Below are 21,652 nucleotides of genomic sequence, written 5' to 3'. Positions count from 1 at the left end.
GTTCTGTTGGTGGCAAAAGCTGGCGATATCTTTCTTTTGAAGGGTTCTTTCATTATTTTTCTTTTTCTGTACAATTGAAAAGGGAAATAACACTGACTCTAGCAGAAGTCGACACCCACTAAATCAAGCGTTTCAGAGAACTATACAATCAAATATAAGAACAAGGTAATAAGTCATGCCCTAAATTAGCTAAGTTATCAGCAGCAAAATTGCCCTCCCTAAAGATATGCACATGCTGACAGTTCCGATGGTGATTCAACGTCAACAAACAAAGCCATTAATGTTAACTTTATCAAAAATCATTCATTAATAATGATTAAGGATTATAATTTAAAAATTAAAAATTTATGCTCTTTATAAATTTAAATTTTATTTTAAAACTATTAAAAGTTCATATTTAGGATTTTAAATTTATATGTATCTATTTTAATTTAATTAAATATTTAATTTATATTTTAAATTTCAAATTCATGTCATTTTGGATTTTCTTTTATAATTAAATTTGATTGATATTTGAATTTAAAATTTTATAATCTTAAAAATAATTTTAATATCATAAAATTAATATGATGATTTTTTTTATTAATACATGAAATAAAGAGATTCACATGACATAAATATTTGCAAGACAGGTTATAGGGTAGGGCATCCTATCGGTTAATGGCATCACAGCATCCGATGTCTAAGCAAAAGATACGTTTGTTAAGCAACAAAGGAGGTAAAAGTTGGTGATGGAAGCCTTTCGGCTCCCACACATCGCAAAGCGTGTTTATGTATAGTTTATATAAATTAAAATATTTTGATATAATTATTATTATTTTATTAAAAGATGTATATTATTTTTAAATTATGTATGTGTATGTTTTTAAGAAAAAAAATATAAAAATTAAGAGGAGTGAGTCAGTATATATGTTTATAGCTTAATTCACATAAATTTTTTTTATGAAGCTGAATTTTTAAATTTTTATATCAATCATAAAATATATATGTGTGTTATTTATATAAATTAATATATTTTAATAAAATTATCATAGTTATATCAAGTAGTATATTCTATCTTTAAACTATGTGTGTTGACGTCTATCTTAAAAAAAAAAAAAAATGTTTGGTGATTGGCTGGCATGTGCATGCACGTAAGGGGATCCCCACGCCACTTACCCCAAAAAATAAAACGTTGGGTTTAATTCAAAATTGGATCCTAGCTAGTCAAAGCCACCCACTGGATTGTCTTGTATCCAACCAGGCACTTGGGATTGGTGTGGACACTAGTTTCATCCCAATTTTAAATTTTATGAAAATTGAATAAAAAAAAAGGCAAATAAGGATAATTTTGTATTATTGGCATTCACGAGCTAGTGTTTTTATCAATGAATTTTGTAATTTAGTGATATTAAAATTAAATTATTTTCAAATTTTAATTACAAATTTAAATTTAATTTTTTATTTAAAATATAAATTTTTAAAAAATTTAACTCAATTAATTTCTTTTAAAGCAATTGTCATATTTATAATAAAAAATTAATTTCTTTTAACTTAAAATTTTTTATTTAAAAAAAATAAAAATCAAATATGATTTTGAAAGAATTTAATTGAATTTTTTATACGAATGATTTATTTAAAAAAAAAATCTAAATGAAATGTGCCTAATAACTGATTAAAAATTTCGTAACCACTCATAAATACAAATATTACATAGTTTGCAATTCATTCTTATCCTGCAAATTATATATTATAAGTTTTATTGGCATATCAATTTATTTATTTATTTATTTATTTTAATATAATAAAATTAAAGCACATAATTTATTTCAAAAAAATTAAACTACAAATTTTAATTTTAAAAATAATAATGAAGATAGAGGCATGTACGTTGAGTTTTTGTCATTCTTATTTCTCAACCCTACACTTCAACGGTGGGATCAATATTAATTAAGATTTTATGGTTGAAAACTAATCTTTCATTTTTTAGGGCTTGTTTTTTCAGAAAGAAAGCATGAAGATAGAAAATTGTATGGATTAGAAAGAAAATAAAATTTATATAAAAAAAATATTTCTCTTATAATTTTTTTATAAAGAAAGGAAAGAAAAGTGAGTAATTTTGTTTTATTTTTTACATTTTAATTAAAAAAATGAGAAAAAAGTTTATTACATTTTTATTATTATATTTATATTAAATAAATAAAATTATATTAAAAAATTACTAGAAGGAGAAAAGGCATAAATGAAAAATAGAAACATTAATATTCTTTTCAGCTCAATTTAAGCGAAAAACAAAATAATTAAAATGCTTAAAATTTTCAACTATTAATACAAGTGTTTGATATGGTTTTTATATACAGTTGCTCCAAGTGATTGATGATAATATAATTAATCACCGATTGTTAATATTGATGTTCTCTTTATTTTATAAAAATAATTTATATGTTAAACACATTTTTTTAAAACATTTTTTTAAAAAACATTTTTTAATCATACTATTAAAAATTAAAAGAAATTATTTTTAATATTTAAAATACATTTAACAATCTTATTTATTTAATTATATTATTATAAAAATTTATATTGTTATACTTATTATTTATATTAAAAAATAAAAATAATAAATTTTGTTATTTGGTAATAAAAAATATTTTATTTGAAATAAAAAAAACTTTAATTGCCTTGGCGGTGTTTTTTTTTTTTTAAGTTAACAGTAAAATACATATTTAAAATTTTAATAAAATAAATTATTATTAAAATCATCACAATTTAATAAAAATTTTATCTTACGAAGGCAGACTCACATCGGACGTCCGGTGATTACAGATTACAATGGTTGAATTGAACTCGTGAGGGAGGAAGATTTAATATTAAAAAAAAATATATATTATTGAAGAGAAAGAAAAAGATTTGACTGAGGAAGGCACGAGTGCAAGACTGAATGAATATTTAGTGCGGAAAAGGGCGGATATAATAATATAAAGCCCAGATTCCCTTCCACGGCTGACAGTCTGTATGTCTCATTCATAGCGTGGCTCTGTTTCTGCTTCATAGCCTCACTCTCACTATCTCTTCTTTTTTAGCTCTCCACTCTGCCATTGCCAATATGCCCATGGCTTTCCTCCTTCAATCTGGCTGGCTGGTAACTCCTCTCTTTCTCCCTTCTTCTACCTTTTCTAACGATTTGCCCTTAGGTTCTCCCGCCTCTTCGATCTATGCCTCTTCGTTTTTACGTCTATTGATGCCAATTTCTCTGTTAACTTTTCTTGTTTCGAGGTTTCAAGTTTCTTGCTGCATGATTTTAGTGGAAATGTGAGGCAGATCTTTTGTTCACTGCGAGTCGTTAAAATCGAGGAGTGTTGATTTTTTTTTTCTCTTTTTGTAGTGGATGAATTTTGATAACTCATTGCTAGCTCGTGAAGATTTGGAGCATTATCTTATCATATCTATCTCATTATGAGATCTTTGTTAGGAAAGATGGGATTAATTTTACTTTTTATCTCTCAATTTTTCTAACTATTAGGTTACTACTCATGACTAATTAGGAATCTGAAAAAGTTATTTCGCGTATACTTAGTGTTTTTTTTTTTAATTAAAACTTTTAACATTTTTTTTTTTGCCTCTTTTTGTATGATTTGTTCAGTGAGACCTCTGGTTGATTCTATTATTTCAGCATGATGAGTGTTGAAACTGATATTTGATATGCTTTAATGTAATAGAATGGAATGAATTACATAATTAGATAAGCAGCCGAATGGAGTGGCGTATAATGCAATTGGCTATCCTATTTTTTCATTTAAGCTTGGTTTGTTTCATGAAAATAACTTTTATATAAAAATTATTTTCCAAGAAAATGTATTCTATGAAAATATTTTTCATTGTTTGGTTGTGAAGTTAAACTAATAGTAATAAGATTGTCAATGTTCCAGAAAATGACTTTCTTCTTTTTTGAAAGGAGAGAGTCATTTTCAAGGAAAATGGCTTAGTTTCTCTTCGACCACTTATTTTCTGAGTGCATAAATGCTAGAAAATATTTTCCGCATAACAAATGGAGCTTTAGTTGCATTTATTTTATGGTAGTATATATTGAATTTGATTAACTAAACGAAGAAGTGGAAAAGTGAATATTATTTGAATTTAAGAGAATAAAATTTATGGAAAATTTATATTATTTGATTGCATTAGTGAAAAGAAGTTATCCATTGCATGTACATGTACAATAATTTTGATTATGACCTATAAATTGTATTAAATTATTCTTTTGGTGTGTTTTATTTGTAATATAATCGATTAATCACTATTACAATTACTGATGAAATGTGCATTACATGTCCAAGTATCCATTATATTCATGACATTTTGAATAGAAAACTGAAATAATCTAATTAGAATGATGATTCAATGATGATTACCCTTCAGCTAGGATTATTATGTACCAAACATGTCAGTGTATTGCACCAAACTTTTTAATTTCTTTTGGTTTTGCTATTTTTTATGCAAATTCTACCAAATCGGTTGTTAATTCCATTTGGTCGTTGGTTTTAGGTTGTTAAATTTCTTTAAACCCTATTTATGGCATTATTATTCTCAATAATACAAAAAAAAAAAATAATAATGGTTTTCTTTCTCTCTCTTTTTTTTATGCAGTATTTGATTACACATTTCAGTGACTTTCAGCTGGCGTGCCTAGGAAGCTTTTTTCTTCATGAAAGTGTCTTCTTCTTATCTGGACTTCCCTTTATATATATTGAAAGGGCAGGTTGGCTGAGCAAGTACAAGATTCAGGTTTAGCCTCTTCTACTTTGCCGTTATTGCTATCGCAGTGCTGTTAGTTTTCTAGGTTGTCAAAGCAAATTAGCGGTATGCTGCTACTTTCTTTGGACATTTGCCTAGCCAATAAATGTGTTGGGACATTGCAAAATAATTTTTCAAAATTTGATTAAACTGGGTAGCTTGCTCTCATAATCAAATGCTCATTTTATCCATAAAAAGTGCATGCCTGGTTATAGATTCATTATCTAGTGGACTTAAGGAGTTATAATTAGCGTTCATGATACGCATAAAAGTGCCTGATGCTTCAGGGTAATCTATATGTGCTTCTCAAACCTAGCATAACTAGGCATCATTGGTTATGCTTTTTCTAGAAGTCATTGTCTATGCTTAAATGCATAATCAAACATGCTGCCTCATTCTTTTTTTTTTTTTTATGTCTTTTTTGGGTCTCCTGGTGTCATTACTAGTTGCTTGTTCCATGCAGACCAAAAACAACAGTCCTGCTGCCCAAGAGAAATGCATTACTCGCCTACTTTTATATCATTTTGGTGTCAATCTACCGGTTATGCTATTCTCATACCCTGTATTCAAATACATGGGCATGCAAAGTAGTCTTCCGTTGCCGTCCTGGTATTTTCAGGTTCTTTATATACTAAAGCTTTTTTTTTTTAACTTCCACATTCAGTCTGCTGTGCTATAATTCTATTGATACATTTTACACTTTTGGATAGTTTATATGTCAATTATTTCCTATGAATCATAGATTCTGGTTTTGTTTATGCAGGAAAGTAGTTCTAATACAGATAATATTCTACTTCATCCTGGAAGATTTTGTCTTCTACTGGGGTCATCGGATTCTGCATACAAAGTGGCTGTATAAGAATGTGCATAGTGTCCACCATGAGTAAGTGAGAGAATTAATGATTCTATCCACTCTTAATTGTTAGCAATATTATTAACATGTTTTGGGATGTGTTTACTGGATATTGCATGTGCAGATATGCTACACCATTTGGACTGACATCTGAATATGCTCACCCTGCTGAGATACTGTTCCTTGGATTTGCTACTATTATTGGTCCTGCCATCACTGGTCCCCATCTGATAACTTTGTGGCTATGGATGGTTCTGAGAGTTCTGGAGACAGTTGAAGCACACTGTGGTTACCACTTCCCATGGAGCCTTTCCAACTTTATACCTTTGTATGGGGGGTGAGTTTCTTTTCTTGCTGGTATGATTATCTCTGAAGGTGTATGTTTAATGCCCATTTTTATCGTTGTTTCTGACTTTTTTCCTTCATCAAATCTCAGTGCTGATTTCCATGACTATCACCACCGCTTGCTATATACTAAATCTGGAAACTACTCATCTACTTTTGTCTATATGGACTGGTGAGTTAGTTGCTTGGAGCACTCTCTTTGTTTGTCTTGTGGTTAGAATGTAAAGTTCATAATTTTATTGATGTCATGTGAACCTAAATTGCAGCTTTAACTGTTGGATTTTTGTGGTTAAAAGGGATGGAATCAGTTTGGAAGGCCTAGCCTCTACACCTTGTTGGATTGTGTTTAGAACTCAGACTCTGCCTAGTTGGGTTTCTATGTTTGCTCATCTTTTAGGTCATTTTCCTTGTCAGCATCATGTCAAATGTCCTGCAGCACTCTTGCCCATTACAAAAACTCATTCAAATTGACTTGGATCCTTGTTAATAAAAGAAAAACTTGATGGAGTCTGTTGCATATACAAAACTCATATGAAAGTTATAATCTGGAAATCTGGCTTGGTCCCAGAGTACTTCTAATATTAACTGATAACGTGGGATATATTCAACTCAACTCAACTCAACTCAACTAAGCTTTTATCCAAAAAATTTGGGGTCGGCTATATGGATTCGCTTTCTCCACTCTAAACGATTTTGGATTAAATCCTCAGAAATGTGTAATGTTTTTAGGTCATGTTGTACTTCTCTCCTCCAAATCAATTTAGGTCTACCCCTTTTTTACTGAAGTACAAATCTAAATAATTATTGAAGTGTAGGTGAATCAGTTTTCTCTTGTCCTTTTTCAACTTCAAGAGCCTCTTTATCGAGCTCTAAGATTGTAGAAGGATTTTCGGGCTATCACCAAAGTTTTCTCAACCCTACTGATCACCTCATCTTTTACTGATCTTGTAGACAAGTCAGGATGGAGAATTTGCTTTCCATTTTTTATTTGAGAAGAGCAAGTTTGTTAATGCTCCGTATAGAGTTTTTGTATACTTTTTTGGTATTAATTTATGTGATCCAATGCCTTAATGTTCATGCTGCAGCTTACTGTTAACTGTGGAATGTGTTTTTAGATACGGCATCATTCCTTTGTTTTGGTTGCAATTTTCCGTTGTATTCTTTGGATGCTGCAGCTTACTGCTAACCGTGCCATTTTCATAAACTTTTTTAGTATTAATTTACTGCTAAAAATTAAATATTAATAATTTGGTTTCTCAATAGAAGATGATGATGATAACTGTTGAGCATTGACCATGATTTGATATCTCTTTCTGTTTAATGACAGGATTTTTGGCACCGATAAGGGTTACAGAAAATTGAAGGGACTGAAGAGTACTGGAGTTGAAAATGGCGGCAAGCAAATGTAATGTTAGAGAAGATTCTTTTTATATTAGCTTGACATCAGAAAATGAATTCCAGATATCACAACGCTTTTGAAAGTTATTTGTCCTTTGCCTTCTGCCTTTTTCGTGTGTGCAACCGGGCTTTTTTGTTTAGTTGATTTTCATGTTACAGCGTGTGGTAGTGTGGATCGGTGGAAAGCTTTCTTTGGAAATTCTATGTTCTCTTCCGTTCATGAATGAAGTTGCTGTCCCATTATGAGCTTTTCTATTCTGAAATGATGCATCGTATGTGCCTCTATCCATGCTATGCCGTAGACTAATTTTATTACTGTCTTGCAGATGCTTTTTCCTGAATAATTTGAGTTATGAAAAGGACCCAGCTAATTGAGTCGGCTTCATATGTCAGTGGAATGTTAATATACTTTTTGGGAGCTAGACATCGGTTGTTGTTTTTTTATATTTTGTTTTTATCTCCATAACGGGCAGTTAATCTCATAATTTGTATGAATATGAGATCGATAAACAAGGTACCATTAATTTTGGACTTCCCCAAGTGTATTTCTTTAGTCTTTGCCCAGCCCAAGGGTGTTTTTGTAAGTGGAAAATGGAGAAATTTTCTAGATGGCTAGAGATTCTTCCATGCATATGGAGTTAGGTTTTTCCAACTGCAGATTTGCTAACTGATGTGCTATGGCTAGTCAAACCTAAAAGTCAAATTTGACGCAGAATTTCCAGTAAGAAGCTTGAGAAATTGACATTTGATGTTTTGTTCCTGTAAAACGACATTTATGCTAAAAAAAGCATCCCTTTAATATCGCGGAAATTTCTTGTGTCATGAATTTTGTTTTTGCAAATGAGTGATAAATGCGACATCTGTCGGTTTAATTCTTTTTCCAAATTTATGAAAGTAAAATAAAACAAATTATGTTGAAGTTAAGAGTTTATAAATATATATACTAAATATAAAATTAAGTGGAGCAGAACTTTTTAAAAAATAAAATCTCAAAAGTCCTAAACAAATGAACGCTAGTCCAGTCCAGTGGTAGTCCCTTCTCATTTGTAAAGTTTGTATTACCCTAAATAAGAGCGTTCGCACCTCGATTAATGAAAAATTACGAATTTATATTTATCTATGAAATTTATGATAATATTAATTAATATGCACCAGAATATAATAAATAAAAACTTAGTAGGAAAATGAAATTCTCGAAAATAACTTCATTTTTTGAGCGATAAAAGAAGATGACCATTTTCCTTATAGGCCCCTAGATATGAGATTTTAATTAATCTTTTGTTGACTGTATAAATTTCTAAAGTTTATTACTTTAAAAGTTCTTTTTTCTCAAAAATTTGAAATTGCAATAGCCAAACATTGCACTTGTTCATGGTCTTGGTTACAACTTACAATTGAACAGGAACTTTCCATGAAAGGGACAGAAAATTTGCCATTATCTCTTAAATGGGTTGCAATCCATCTGTCAAAGTCTCCCACCATTAATTAAAATAATTGATTTCGTGTTGTGAATCCCTAAGATAAAAAAAAAAATTAAATAAGTTTAGGGGCATCTTTCTTTCTCTTTTTTAAAATTGCAAATCCTTCTCGGCCCCATTTCCAGATATTTTAGGTTTGACGAGGCTTTATCCGTTTCATACATCTATTCTTAATCATTATATAGACATAAATCTTTTCTTCTACTTTTTCATGATACATTCTTATGGAATATTATATCTACCTTTGTCGCCCATCATTTATTCCTTTTTCATTGTTACCACTATCACCTTATCTCCATTTGAATCGCGCTTTGGTGTTCCAAATCGCCGCGATCTGGATCATTAAAATTAGGGTTCCAATTCTTGCTTCCATATGATTCTGGACGAAGCAACAGGGACACCCAAAACCAATAAAAGAAGCTCAAAACCAGATCCACAATAGGCAGCAGCAGAAACCACGGGCAGCAAAATTGAGTTGTAGAATTATATAAAATATTAAATTACATCTATCAAACTATTACCTAACTTATTTCTTTATTAATATATGCAAACGTGATTATCCCCCGGATTGACACAATATTATTCAACAATCGGTATACATATTTGATAATTTAAATTGTATTGTAATTAAATTAAGCTTATATAAATAAATTTTTATTTTTATTTTAAAAACCCTTTATAATAAGTTATTTTTAAATGTTTATGATTTGATATTTTTGCATTAATATATTATTATTATTATTATGCTTTATTATGTTTTTCTTTTTAAATAAATTTTCAATTAATCATGTAACATTTTTAATCTAAATATCCAAGAAAAAAAATATACGCAAGAAAATATTTTAATTTCATTCTTATTATAAATTTTAATGATATTTTATTCAAAAATTAATTTATTAATTGAAGAAATTTGCTTACTAAAGATGTGATTAAAATAAATTATTTATATTAATTAGATTATAAAATATTTCAAATTAAAAATTTATAAAAAGCATTGAAGAATGTTAAAAAAAAAATGTAATTAAGAAGAATGAAAGACAAAGTGGCATTCCCACGATTCCTAAAAAAATTTTTGAAAAATACTATTTTTCAATATATTTGTATAAAAATAATTTAACTGAATTTTTTACATGGTAGCTTAATATTTTTTAATCCATTTTTACACTTAAAAAATCATTAATCATTTATAAAAATTTGATAATATTGAATTCATGAAATAAAAATAATAAATTAGATAATTGTAGATCATAATAAATTAAAATATTAAAATTTAATAAGAAATTAAATAATAATATATGAAATTAATAATATGTATAAATTAAGATATTATTTTTATTCATCTATTTTTATTTTATAATTCTTTTTTTAAGGTGCAAAATTATTAAAATTGAAATTACTAATTATATATATATAATTATAAAACAAAATTCAATTATTAAAAATTTATTTCAATGTCATTCCTTTCTTTATTTTTTTTTTATACTTTAACATCTTTTGACTGAAAAAGTTAATTTATAAATTGAAAAAGATGGCATTTTTGAATAAATAAATTAATAATATTTAGAATAAAAAATTATTCTAATGGATCCACGTTAGGCGTACAAACTAGTAGCAAAAACATATTTTTAGTGTTCAAGTGTTTATAATTACATTATACTTAAAACAAATTAATTAATAATTATTAGTTTACAATTACTTAGAAAATAAAAAATTCTTAATTTCATCCATCTACAATTTAATAATTAATGGTATAAATAATTTATTTTATCAATATATTAAATTGTTTAATTATAAATTTTAATATATTGATAAATATTTTTTGTTAATGTAAATAAACTATTGTCATAAAAATATTAATATTATTATTTAAAATAAAAATTATTTTTTCAAAATATTACATGTTAAACATGGAACTAATTTTTTTCATGCTTATTCATAAAGCATAAAAAAACATAAATTAAAATACTACCTCAATTAATTATTACATGATGCACCTCCATTGAATACAAAATAAATTATACTAATTTCTTTCAAAGATATCAATATTAAATTAAAAAATATGTTTAAATTTGAATTTTACTATATAAAAATTAATTTAAAATATTAAAAATAATAATAAAAAAAACATTCCAGGTGCAAATTACCGAATAATTTATCATACAAATTGCCTGAAAAATCTCCACAAAGAAAATTAACAGAGTAATAAAATTAAACAAAAGAAAATTATATCCACTTACTTTTTTACTATATAGCGCCAAAGCTGATTTCACTTCAAGGCGGACAAATACAACGACGACCTTTTTTTTTACACCCTTTTTGGTTCACTCCAAATTTCATTTCCATCCCCCATTTCGTTACACTATTTGCATTCATCTCCAAAACCCTTCTCATCATCCGAAAAATCCCCCCCTCCCCCTCCCTAACCAAGCATTTTAAGAAAAATTAAAATTAAAAAAGTTCATGGCTACGTGCCTTTCCTTAGATCCACCACGACCACGCTCACGTTGTCAGTACTGTGCCTGGCCAGAGCCAACTTCGTCAGAAACATCGACGCATACGAGCATGCCTTATCCGACATTTCACCGCATCCGCTGCTGGCTGCACTTCCACAGCCCACCACCTCGTTCTCTGGCGGAGAACATGACTGCTGCACCTGTCCTTTACCTCTCAAACACATACGCGCCACTCCACATGCTGTGTCGTTCGACACCACGTCCCAAAGCCCGTCGCTGGCTAGTATCAAGCACTCGTCCTCCGCCGTCCGTTCTGTTATCGTCACCTCCGGCTCGCAGCTCACATAGGGTTTTAGATAGTTGTCACCTATGCGAATTTTTATCACAAAAATGTGAGATACTCTAAAAATGGCGCCATTTTTCCCATACAAAAATTAAATACCTATGGCTCTTGACATCGCCAGAACTCCGAGAACCCGTGGACCGTCCCAGTATATCACACGGCCACCGGCGGCTTGGATCCGGTTCAACTCGTCTGGACGGTCCGGCTGTCACCACGCATCCGGAGAATACCCAAGTTAATAAAATAAAAAAATCTTCGAAACTCGCAATGCAAGAATTTAAGAACGGGAATACACACATTTTGTGCGCTTGTTTGGTTGCTACGAAAATCGAAACGAAAAAATAAAAGAAACCGAAAAAAGTCTATTGCTTTACCAACCCAAGCAAAAGACTGGGTTCAGATAGCTGTGATCACTATTTACAATTCGTTAGCATTTGGCGTTATGAGAGAGGAGTGCGAACCTTGTGATCACTAGAGAGAGGGATGGGTTTGCCGTTGCGGCACAAGACGGCTCTAGAGTCTCCGCAGTTGGCCACGATGATCTTATCAGGGGTTACGATTGCAACCACAGCGGTAGATCCGACGGCATCGCATTCTGGGGTTTGCATCTCACACCTGCAACTAGCACCAACCACCCCTTCATTCCAAGCTATCACCTCCTTGTCCATCCGCCAGAAGCTCCTCTCCATCGCGTTTTTCCACTCTGCAGCAGCCGCCACTACTATTGCTTCCTTGCTCTCTAGCAATTCTTCCTCCACCAGCTCATGCAATCTCTCTTTGCACCTGACTGCCACCTGAAAATACCAAAGAAAAAAAAAGGTTCAATCTTTTATCATCCCTAGAGCTGGAAGAGAGAATTTAGCTCAAACATGGGCAGTGACATACGTGAGAGCAGCCGTGGCCGTCGTAGACGCCAAAATAATGCAATTCAATGGTGGATTCTTCGTCTTTGCGACAGAAAGAAGGGTAAATTGCCACTGCATCTTCCATATCTCTTCTCCTTCCACAGACTGAAGCGACCCCGAATTTTGGAAAGAAGTCTGGATCTATGGCAGGTGATGAAATGGAAGGACTTAGAATCAGACTCAAAGACTTGTTCGAAATTACAATTTCTTTAGTCTCCGATTTTCTATTTTCAACCTTGAGAACGACTCTTTCATCTTGGCGTTCCACAACAGAGTCCTCGCAGTCGTCTCCGCCAGAAGCATGCAATGACGCCGTGTGAATTTCTATTTTTTGGCGTTTATTTCTTTCCTCCGTCTCGGGCGAGGTCGGGGCAGCACCTGTCACGAATTTGAACCGTCTGATCTCCATTCTCCTCCGCCTAGCCGCTTTCGAACTCTCTTCACACGGCGTCGAGGCTTCGCCGTCACTCAACACTCCACAGCACATCTCAGCCATTAAGAAAGCAAAATAAACTCCTCTTTATCTCTGTCAACCAAGATTTTCAACAACTTGTTTTATTTCCTATCTAGTTAAATGATTCTTGTTTACCTATTAGTCCCACGCCATTAAAATCAAGACCACGATAAAAATCTTCCCTTCCTTCCAGATTTTTTGAAACTGGGATCAAGAGATGAAAGAGAAGGGCCCGCGCGCTGAAGCGAGGGCTTGAAGGGAGAGAGAGGCCTCTTCTGCCATATTTTTTCTTTCTTTCAGCTTTGAGAGTTGGAGTATGGTCGCCACGGGCTGCCTGCCCGTCACCGTCACGGGCAATGGTACTATCTGTAGCGTGACGTACTGCCCTCCTCGAACACATTTCCACCGTTAGATCTTTAACTCTCGACTTCATTACCCGAACACGTGTACATGCTGTTTTCGGTAAGAAAGTACTTGGCCCAATCACAATTCTCCACGATCAATATTGTGTGCTTGCTTTCCTCACACGCATGTGGTCCTCTCCCATACCACCACCTCCTCTTGGTTTTTTAACTTTGAACTTAAAAAGTGTTTTATTTTTTTTATTTAATTTATATTTCTAAAAGTTTTAAACTTAAAATATCTTTTCAATTGTATTATAAAATTAATTGAATTGTTCAATAAAAAAATTTAAATATATTAATTATCGTTTTGTTTAATTCAAAGTTGCGGACAAGTTATGGGATTTTAATTTAAATTATCTATATATTATATATTTTTACAACATAATAATGATTTTGATCCTAATTTTAATTTATAAAATTTTATCTGAAAAGAGAAATTCATTTGCACATATTAAATGTAATATGGTTTTTTTTCCCGAAGATTTTGCTATAATTTTATTTTCAACTCTCATGGCCAACAGCTTTTAAATTAAGTAAATGACTAAAAATTAAAAAAATAAATTATAAAATATTACGCTCTTAACTTTTTAATGTAGTACTTAATATTTTGATTAAGTAAAAAAATAATATATTAATTTTATATTTAATAATTGAATTAATAATTATTTTTATTAAATATTTATATTTAAGTTATTATATAAATAATTAATTATTAATATATAATTATTAAAATAATTAATAATTATTATAAAATCTATAATTGTTATTATATTAATATATAATATTAAAGATATTGATAAGATTTAAAATGAAAGAATTATAAATGATAATAGGAGAAAATAAAAATAAAATGACATTATATTCTTGTCTTTAACAGTGATAAAACTCGCTAAAAAAAAAAAGCTGATAAAACGTGTCGCAATCAGAGAATACGAGAATGAATAGACAATTTTTATAAAAAATTTCAACTTTATTCCTCGGGGGTCTTCTGGCCCAAACAAATTCCACTACGTTTCAGTTGATGACGTTGACATTTTTGGCCCCACGAGTCCCAATCCATCCAAGACCGCCAATAGAATAACTGACGCGAGGCTTCTCCATTCAGTTCCACGTGTCCATGTCGCACCCAATGCATGGACCCTACCTGTTTTCTTGCTTGACACGTTTCAGCATAAGACCTTACCAGCGATACTCTACGCCTCTACGCATGTACACAAAAGGAAATGTTTCAGAGATATTATTCAAATTTAATTTACAATTTTTTTTTTATATTTTAAAAATGAGGACAAAAAATTTTATAATCAATTTAATTAATTTAAAATTAATATTTAATTATTATTATTATGCATCCATTTAAAATATCATAATCAATTACTATTTTATCAACCTGTCCTACTTGATTTGGACAGTTAATAACTGTAAAATGCATCATATCAATATTTTGTTTAGAGTAATTAATCCATTAATTTGAAATATTTATCACTTTTATATTTTTTTAAGAAAAACAAATATAAAAAGTGAATAATGAAAAGAGCCCCACAGAAATTGTGAATTATAGTTTGGGCCCAAAGGCAGGCCCGGCAGCAATGCAATCAACTCAAGTAGATTCGCATGATACGTGTAAGGAAACAAATGGACAACGTGTGCAGTGACAGATAGGACAGTACGGTGAATAGGGGCCACTAGAGAAAAATGTAGGGAAGGCAAAAGACCCATAGCAAACGCTCCACGTGTAAAATCAGGCTGGCCAGCAGTTGTACTCTATTTTGTGCATGAAGTTGACAGCAGGCAAAAGGTTAGCGCCACGTTGACAAACAGGGGCAAAATCAGAATTAACCATGGTTACTTTACTTTACAACGGAGTGGAGTTGAGTTGAGCTAGATTATATGGTTAGACGGTGATCTTCTTTTTTCCTTCATTGTCTTTGGAATTGAAAGCCTACCAGAAACCATTAAAAACTGAAACAGCCAAACAGGGGACGAGCAGTGGAACGTGATACGTGGAGAGAGGACACGTGGTGCCGGTGGTGGAGAAAGGCCAGAGTGCTTGGTGAAAGGGAAAAAGAGGAAGTGGATACGTGGTGGAAAGAGAGAGACACATTGAGAAGAGGCGGTACGTGGTGGTTGATGAGATGTGGAGCCGCAGAGAGAGGGTGATGGTTTGAATAATCTGTCGCGGCGGAGTGGGTGGTCCGTGGTGGTGATTGCATGGTGATAGAGGCTTGTTTGGTTATTGCATGAATTTGAGGAGGTTGAGTTTTGGATGTAAATAGTTGACTGAGTTTCAGAGTCACTGTTTTTTTTCGAAATCCAAGTAATCCTTGTAAAACAAAAATTTATTTTTAGGCCATTGTTTTTTTAAGAATAATTATTAAGTATTATTAAAAATAGAAATAATTTAAAAAAATTAAGCACCTAATAAAAAATTCTGTAATATTATAATTAATATTTATTAATTTTTTAAATATAATAAATAATTTTAAATAAAAGAAAGTTTAAAAGTTAATATATAAAAATTATGAAAGTATTGATAATGTTTAATTTAATTTTTTAAAAAAAAAATTACGAATTAGATTATTTCATAATAAGTTGAAATTTGAAGCGTTAAAAAAAAATTAAATTAAGCTTGCTCTTAGAAATCCACGTGGTTGAAGTTGGCTCGCTTGTACAAAGCAAGTAATGATGAAAGGGGAAAACAGATAGAGATCAGCAAATAATAATATGAATTGAGGACGAACACGTTCAAATCAGTAATTATATATATATAATTTATTATTCACGAAGTTGGGGTAGGCAAAATGAAGCCTTAAAACTTTTTTTTTTTTAATCTAATTTGGTTAAAATTGCATATGCAAATTAAGAACCACTTAAGATTCAGAAAAAAGTATATTCTTAAAAAATAAAATAAATTATCTAGTAAAAAATTTATTAAAAAATATAAATGAATGAATTATTTAATCATAATTTCATTATATATTTAATTATAAAAAAATTTAATGTAATAAAATATTAATTATATAATATAATTAATTTTATTTAAAATAATATAATAATTATTATATATAAAAATAAATATGATTATAATTATTTATTTTATTTTATTTAATTTATTGTCAATATTACTATTCTATTATCATAATTACTATCACTATTATTTGATTACAGATTATTATCAGTGCTATTATATCATTTTGTCATCACCATTATTATTTAACTGCTGTTATCGTTATCACTCAACTATTAATCATAACAATCATCATCACTTATTATTAATATTATAAATAAATTAAATATTAAAATAAAATATCAATAATTATATTATAATTTTAATTATATTATATAATTAATTATATTACATTATATTACATCATAATAAATATATATTATACTTAAAATAAAAGTAATTCAAATTTTATATTTGATACGAAGCACTATCTTTTTATTACAAATTTCATGCTGCCGTATTTTTATTAAATTTTAATTTAAACTTTTTTTGGAAAAGAAGTTCAATTATTTCGGTAGAAGGACATAGGCCATCAAAATTGATGCGCTTTTGTATGGAACTATTATAATCTGAAAGGATAGACGTAGGGTGGAAATTTAAAAAAAAAAAAAAAAAAAAAAAATTCAAAGGTCATAGATTCTGTTCTGATGATGAAGCACGAAGACCAGCCAACTACGGAACGGAGTAACCCTTGCGTGTCATAATTCCAGGTCCCGACCCTAACTTTGCACAAGGCTCCGATTATTTTATATATAGTTTTCTCTTTCTTTTTTTCAAAGAAAAAAATTATAAGATAAAGGTTTGATCCTTCTTGATTTGTAGCCTTAGCAGCAGCACTTTCACCAGAAGTTCGGCTAGCATCCATTGCCATTCTTGACTAAAGAAGGATGTAGGTGACGGTGAAATATAGAAATGTTACCAAATTTGAACAAAAGTTGAAGAAATAGGTCCCATTTACATTCAAGTTTGAGCCACCTCTGCGCTGGACAAGTGATTCAAGTGGGCACCCATTGATCCTGCTCATTGGAGCATAAGATTTCTAATTAGGTAAAATTGTTTGTTGGGTTGTCAATCTAATTGACTTTGATTTTTCTTGTCTTTTGTCTTTAAAGATGAGTTGGCCTATAATTTAAATTTTAATGGACCGCATCTAATATATATATATATATTTTCGAAACATCTAACATAATTCAATAGAGCTAAATTATTAAAATGGCTAAATCTAAAAGTCAAATAGTTAACTGAATCGATCAAAGAGTTAAATTGACGTTCGGTTGAAGAACCCAAGCGTCAAGTTCTTCAGACAGACCTCGATCAAGAGGCCCAACCCTGCAACAATGGTTGGATGTACTTCATAGTGGGTTTTCCAAATTTCCCATTCCGACATTGTTTATCAAAACCCAGAACCTCAATAACTATAACTACAATAGATTGAACAAATTCTCCAGCAAAGAAAGATCATGAATAATTTTGAGTATTTGATAATAAATTCAGGCCAAAAGAAGGGGGACTCGCAAGGATCTTAAGCTTCCCATTGAATAAAGAGGAGACTTTGTTCATTCGCTTCCCATTTATGTATGCGATTATTGTGCTGGGCTTCATTACTAGAACATGTGTGCATTTTTTCCTCCAATACTGCCAATTCCTCCACAATATGGCATGACTTAGTATCCCAAATATAGCAAAAAGATTGCCAGCAGAAGAAGCAGCAAAATTTAACCTTCTCCGAACACAAATGCTGTTGGGGCGAATTAGTAGCATGGACGGTGCCATGCTGGAGCCAAGCGGAGCATTGCCCTTGAAATTTTGAAAACTTCTAAGGATTTAATGGTAATTTAAAAAAAATTATTTTTATATTAAATTTTGATGAGTATAAACTTTTGAGGGTTTTGAAAGTTTTAATTGGGTTTAATAGTAATTTAAAAAAAAATTATAAATTCTTTATTAAAAGAATGATACTAAGATTTAAATACAAATCCTCGTGCTAAAAATAAATCAAAATCGTTATTGTCTCTTAACCTTGTATTTTTCATCAATTTTATTTTATCACTTGCTCATTTAACAAATCCACGATTATAGTTTCTATTCTTTAAAATTTAAATTATTAGATAATATCATTAAAGAAAATTCTAACATACTTTTTTTTATTAATATAAAACATTAATAGCTTTCTTTTTGTAATTCAATTACTATTTTAGTTTTTTTTTTTACTAAAATGTCTTCATAATTAAGTTAGAAGAAAAAAAAATTTCTTTCGTAATATTAGAAATTAAACAATGTCATTTATTTTATTAAATTTATAATTTTAACTTAATTTTTTTTATATAATTTTTAAATTTTTTATATAATTTTTTTTTAAAATATTTGAAATAAATTGAATAAACTTTTTAATATTAAGCCATCAATATATTTTAAGTTTAGCAATTCACGATATTAATAATTCATTACATTTTTAAACTAATAGCAATTCTATTTAATTTTTAACAAATTAATTTTTTTTTTAAATTAAAGCGTTTATTTTTATCATTATATTTATTAAATATTTTTATTTTATAATTATGAAACGATTCTATCACTATATATAATTATCATCATTAGTTAATCAATATCTTAAATCAAATAATTTTTTAAAAAAAAATATTTGAGATAAATCGGACAAACTTTTTAGTATTAAGCCATCAATATATTTTAGGTTTAGCAATTCACGATATTAATCATTCATTATATTTTTAAACTAATAGCAATTCTATTTAATTTTTAACAAATTAATTTAAAAAAAAATGAAAGCATTCATTTTTATCATTATATTTATTAAATATTTTTGTTTTATAATTATGAAACAATTCTATCACTATATAGAATTATCATCGTTAGTTAATCAATATCTAAACAAATGATTTATTAATAAATTATATATTTTAATTTGACCCCCTAAATTAAATTTCTGGCTCCGTAGTAGATATAATAGCAATCCAACTAGATGCCCAAATTTAAAAGAAACATTTTTAATTTACATTCTTCAATTTAAATACTTATATTTTAAATTTATCACTCAATAAGCTTTGGTTAACAACCCAATTCTTATACTCTTCAACTAAAAATTCTCACAAAAAAAAAAAAAATAACGCAAGGCAATTATACGCTAACCATTGAAGTACCAAGACATTATTAGATGCATTGGAGTAATGGTGGGCTCCTGCTTCTTAATGCAACTTATATATATCCACTGGATTGCTTTGTCTCTTTTGGCACTTGGGGATAGGGGTGAGCATTCGGTTCAAATCGAATCGAATTAAATCATGATAACTTAAACATATTTTAGAAATCAAATTGAACTGAACCGAAATGGATGAAAAATCAAATCGAACTAAACTATTCTATTTCGGTTCAGTTCAGTTCAAACTTATCAGTTTTTATTTTTTATTGATTTTTTAATTTAGACTTGATTTTAAAGTTATTTGGTCTAATTTTGATTTTGTTTTAAACCTAATAATCATTAATCAATGAAATTAAACAATTTATAACTACATATAATTCATAAATTTCTCATAAAAATAAATCAATTCAAAAATTAGTTCTGTTTGGTTCGATTTGAATATATAAAATTACTATTTGATTCAGTTCAATTTAATCATTTTTTCTCTTTAAAACAGAACCGAATTAAAATAACTGAAATTTTTATAATATAAAATCGAACCGACCCAAATCTAATTATTTTAAAAACTGAAGCAAATTATCGAATTAATATGATTCGGTTCGATTTATTCAGTTTGAACCGAATAATGCTCACCCCTACTTGGGAAGCAACAAATTAAAAGATATGAAATTAATATCACTTATTTGATATTACGTTTAACGATTGATATTTAATTTTTAAAATAAAAATTGCAAGAAATATTAATAAAAATTATATTTTATGAATCTCCAAAGTTTAATTTTATTTCTTAGCATCCTCAAATTTCCTATATGACTTGCTTTTCTCAATCTCTTCTTCTAAATTGTTTTTACTAAAGCCTTTTAATTTAATAATAATAAACTAATATTTTTTTAATTTCTAAAGCAGAGCATCATTTGATACAGATGGCTGAGATAGATCTACTGCATGATCTTGCAACCTGTGGATAATCTGGTGGTGTAACGTAGCTATCATGGAAGATGTGACTTGGGCTGCACCCGTGAGTTGGATTTGGACTTTTAAAGCAGTGCTGAGATGTGGATCTCTAAGGGAAAGATTGTAGTTAGGAAAAAACGTCAATACCACACTTCCTGCATGCAAAGTGGTAAGGCATGTCCCTATCACTGCATGTTCATACTGTAAAAACCTCGTATCGAGGAGTGATACTCTTGCTGTTACTGGAAGTCCTCGTCGTCCATGTAGACTGAGGATAAGTCGAACAGCTCCAAAGTGAAGATGAGAAAACCCTTCTTGCCTCCATCTGGGGATGAGCTGAGGAGGGATTTCTAAGGTTACGTACTGTTCAGCAGATGAACTCTGGAGAGAGCATTGATCCATTCTGGAGGACTGAACATATTCTTTTGACAAAGATCTTTTGGAAGAAATGAGAGATCTGATAGATCTAGTCAAAGATCCAGATCGTCTGTAGATGTTGTATGGACTGAGAAGAGGAAGAAGAGATTCTCCAACCTGAGCATCTTCAGGTAAAGTGGATATTTCCACGAGGTTATCAATTCTGGAGGATAATGTTCTTCGAAGTGGTGAAGAAAAAGAAAGAGAAGAAGTGAGGTTAACAATCTCAGAGGGAGAAGGGGTCTGAAGATGAGTTTCAGAAACAGGGTTAGGTGTTTGACAAGCCATGTTTGGTACGTGGCGTTGTGACTAGAGATCGCTCTACCTTCTAGGAAGGAATCAAGCAGTTACTAGTTTCCAGCCGATATACCAAGATAAGAGAAGATGGCAGAAAACAGTGATACAGAAATTAAGAGAAATACCAGAGTTTGAAGATTTCTCTCCTACTCACCAGTGAAGTATGTATAATACAAACATAATCAGGCTCTGATACCAAGATAAGCAGGGAGCCCTTACCACACATATAATGAACTCATGCTATGCCTCTTCCCTCTCCATAGGTACTCTTTGGCTGTGCCCTTTTGTTCATTATACATGTGATAACGGGACCGTCGCACCTTAATGTCAAAACAAAGATATTTCTGATACACAGGATCCTCTCAAAGAGGCAAGTGTAGAGCATACATATCTCTGATTATAAGAGTATAATACATG

At 30.1% G+C, this 21,652-nt stretch overlaps 2 protein-coding genes across 3 annotated transcripts; one reads left to right on the top strand and one right to left on the bottom strand.

The window, feature by feature from the left end:
* The first annotated feature begins 2,862 nt into the window (after positions 1-2,862).
* LOC110644392 (methylsterol monooxygenase 2-2) lies at positions 2,863-7,976 on the top strand. Of its 2 annotated transcripts, XM_058138104.1 has the most exons (8): positions 2,866-3,121; positions 4,627-4,764; positions 5,237-5,382; positions 5,537-5,656; positions 5,751-5,963; positions 6,063-6,143; positions 7,299-7,376; positions 7,696-7,976. In XM_058138104.1, the coding sequence occupies exons 1-8, from the start codon at positions 3,086-3,088 to the stop codon at positions 7,742-7,744; spliced, it is 861 nt and encodes a 286-aa protein (XP_057994087.1). In that variant the 5' UTR covers positions 2,866-3,085; the 3' UTR covers positions 7,745-7,976. The 2 variants fall into 2 exon arrangements, with proteins under 2 accessions (XP_057994088.1, XP_057994087.1); XM_058138105.1 differs by lacking the exon at positions 6,063-6,143 and having other exon boundaries at positions 2,863-3,121.
* A 3,079-nt stretch (positions 7,977-11,055) lies between these two features.
* On the bottom strand, positions 11,056-13,397 carry LOC110644406 (probable protein phosphatase 2C 24). Its single transcript, XM_021797149.2, has 4 exons — positions 12,529-13,397; positions 12,105-12,437; positions 11,743-11,848; positions 11,056-11,667 (listed from the first exon to the last, which is right to left on the bottom strand). The coding sequence occupies exons 1-4, from the start codon at positions 13,042-13,044 to the stop codon at positions 11,312-11,314; spliced, it is 1,311 nt and encodes a 436-aa protein (XP_021652841.2). The 5' UTR covers positions 13,045-13,397; the 3' UTR covers positions 11,056-11,311.
* Between the last annotated feature and the right edge of the window lie 8,255 nt (positions 13,398-21,652).

Source organism: Hevea brasiliensis, chromosome 16, assembly GCF_030052815.1.
Source record: "Hevea brasiliensis isolate MT/VB/25A 57/8 chromosome 16, ASM3005281v1, whole genome shotgun sequence".
In the NCBI taxonomy this organism is placed as follows: Eukaryota; Viridiplantae; Streptophyta; class Magnoliopsida; order Malpighiales; family Euphorbiaceae; genus Hevea; species Hevea brasiliensis.
This window is presented reverse-complemented; position numbering and strand designations above follow the sequence as displayed.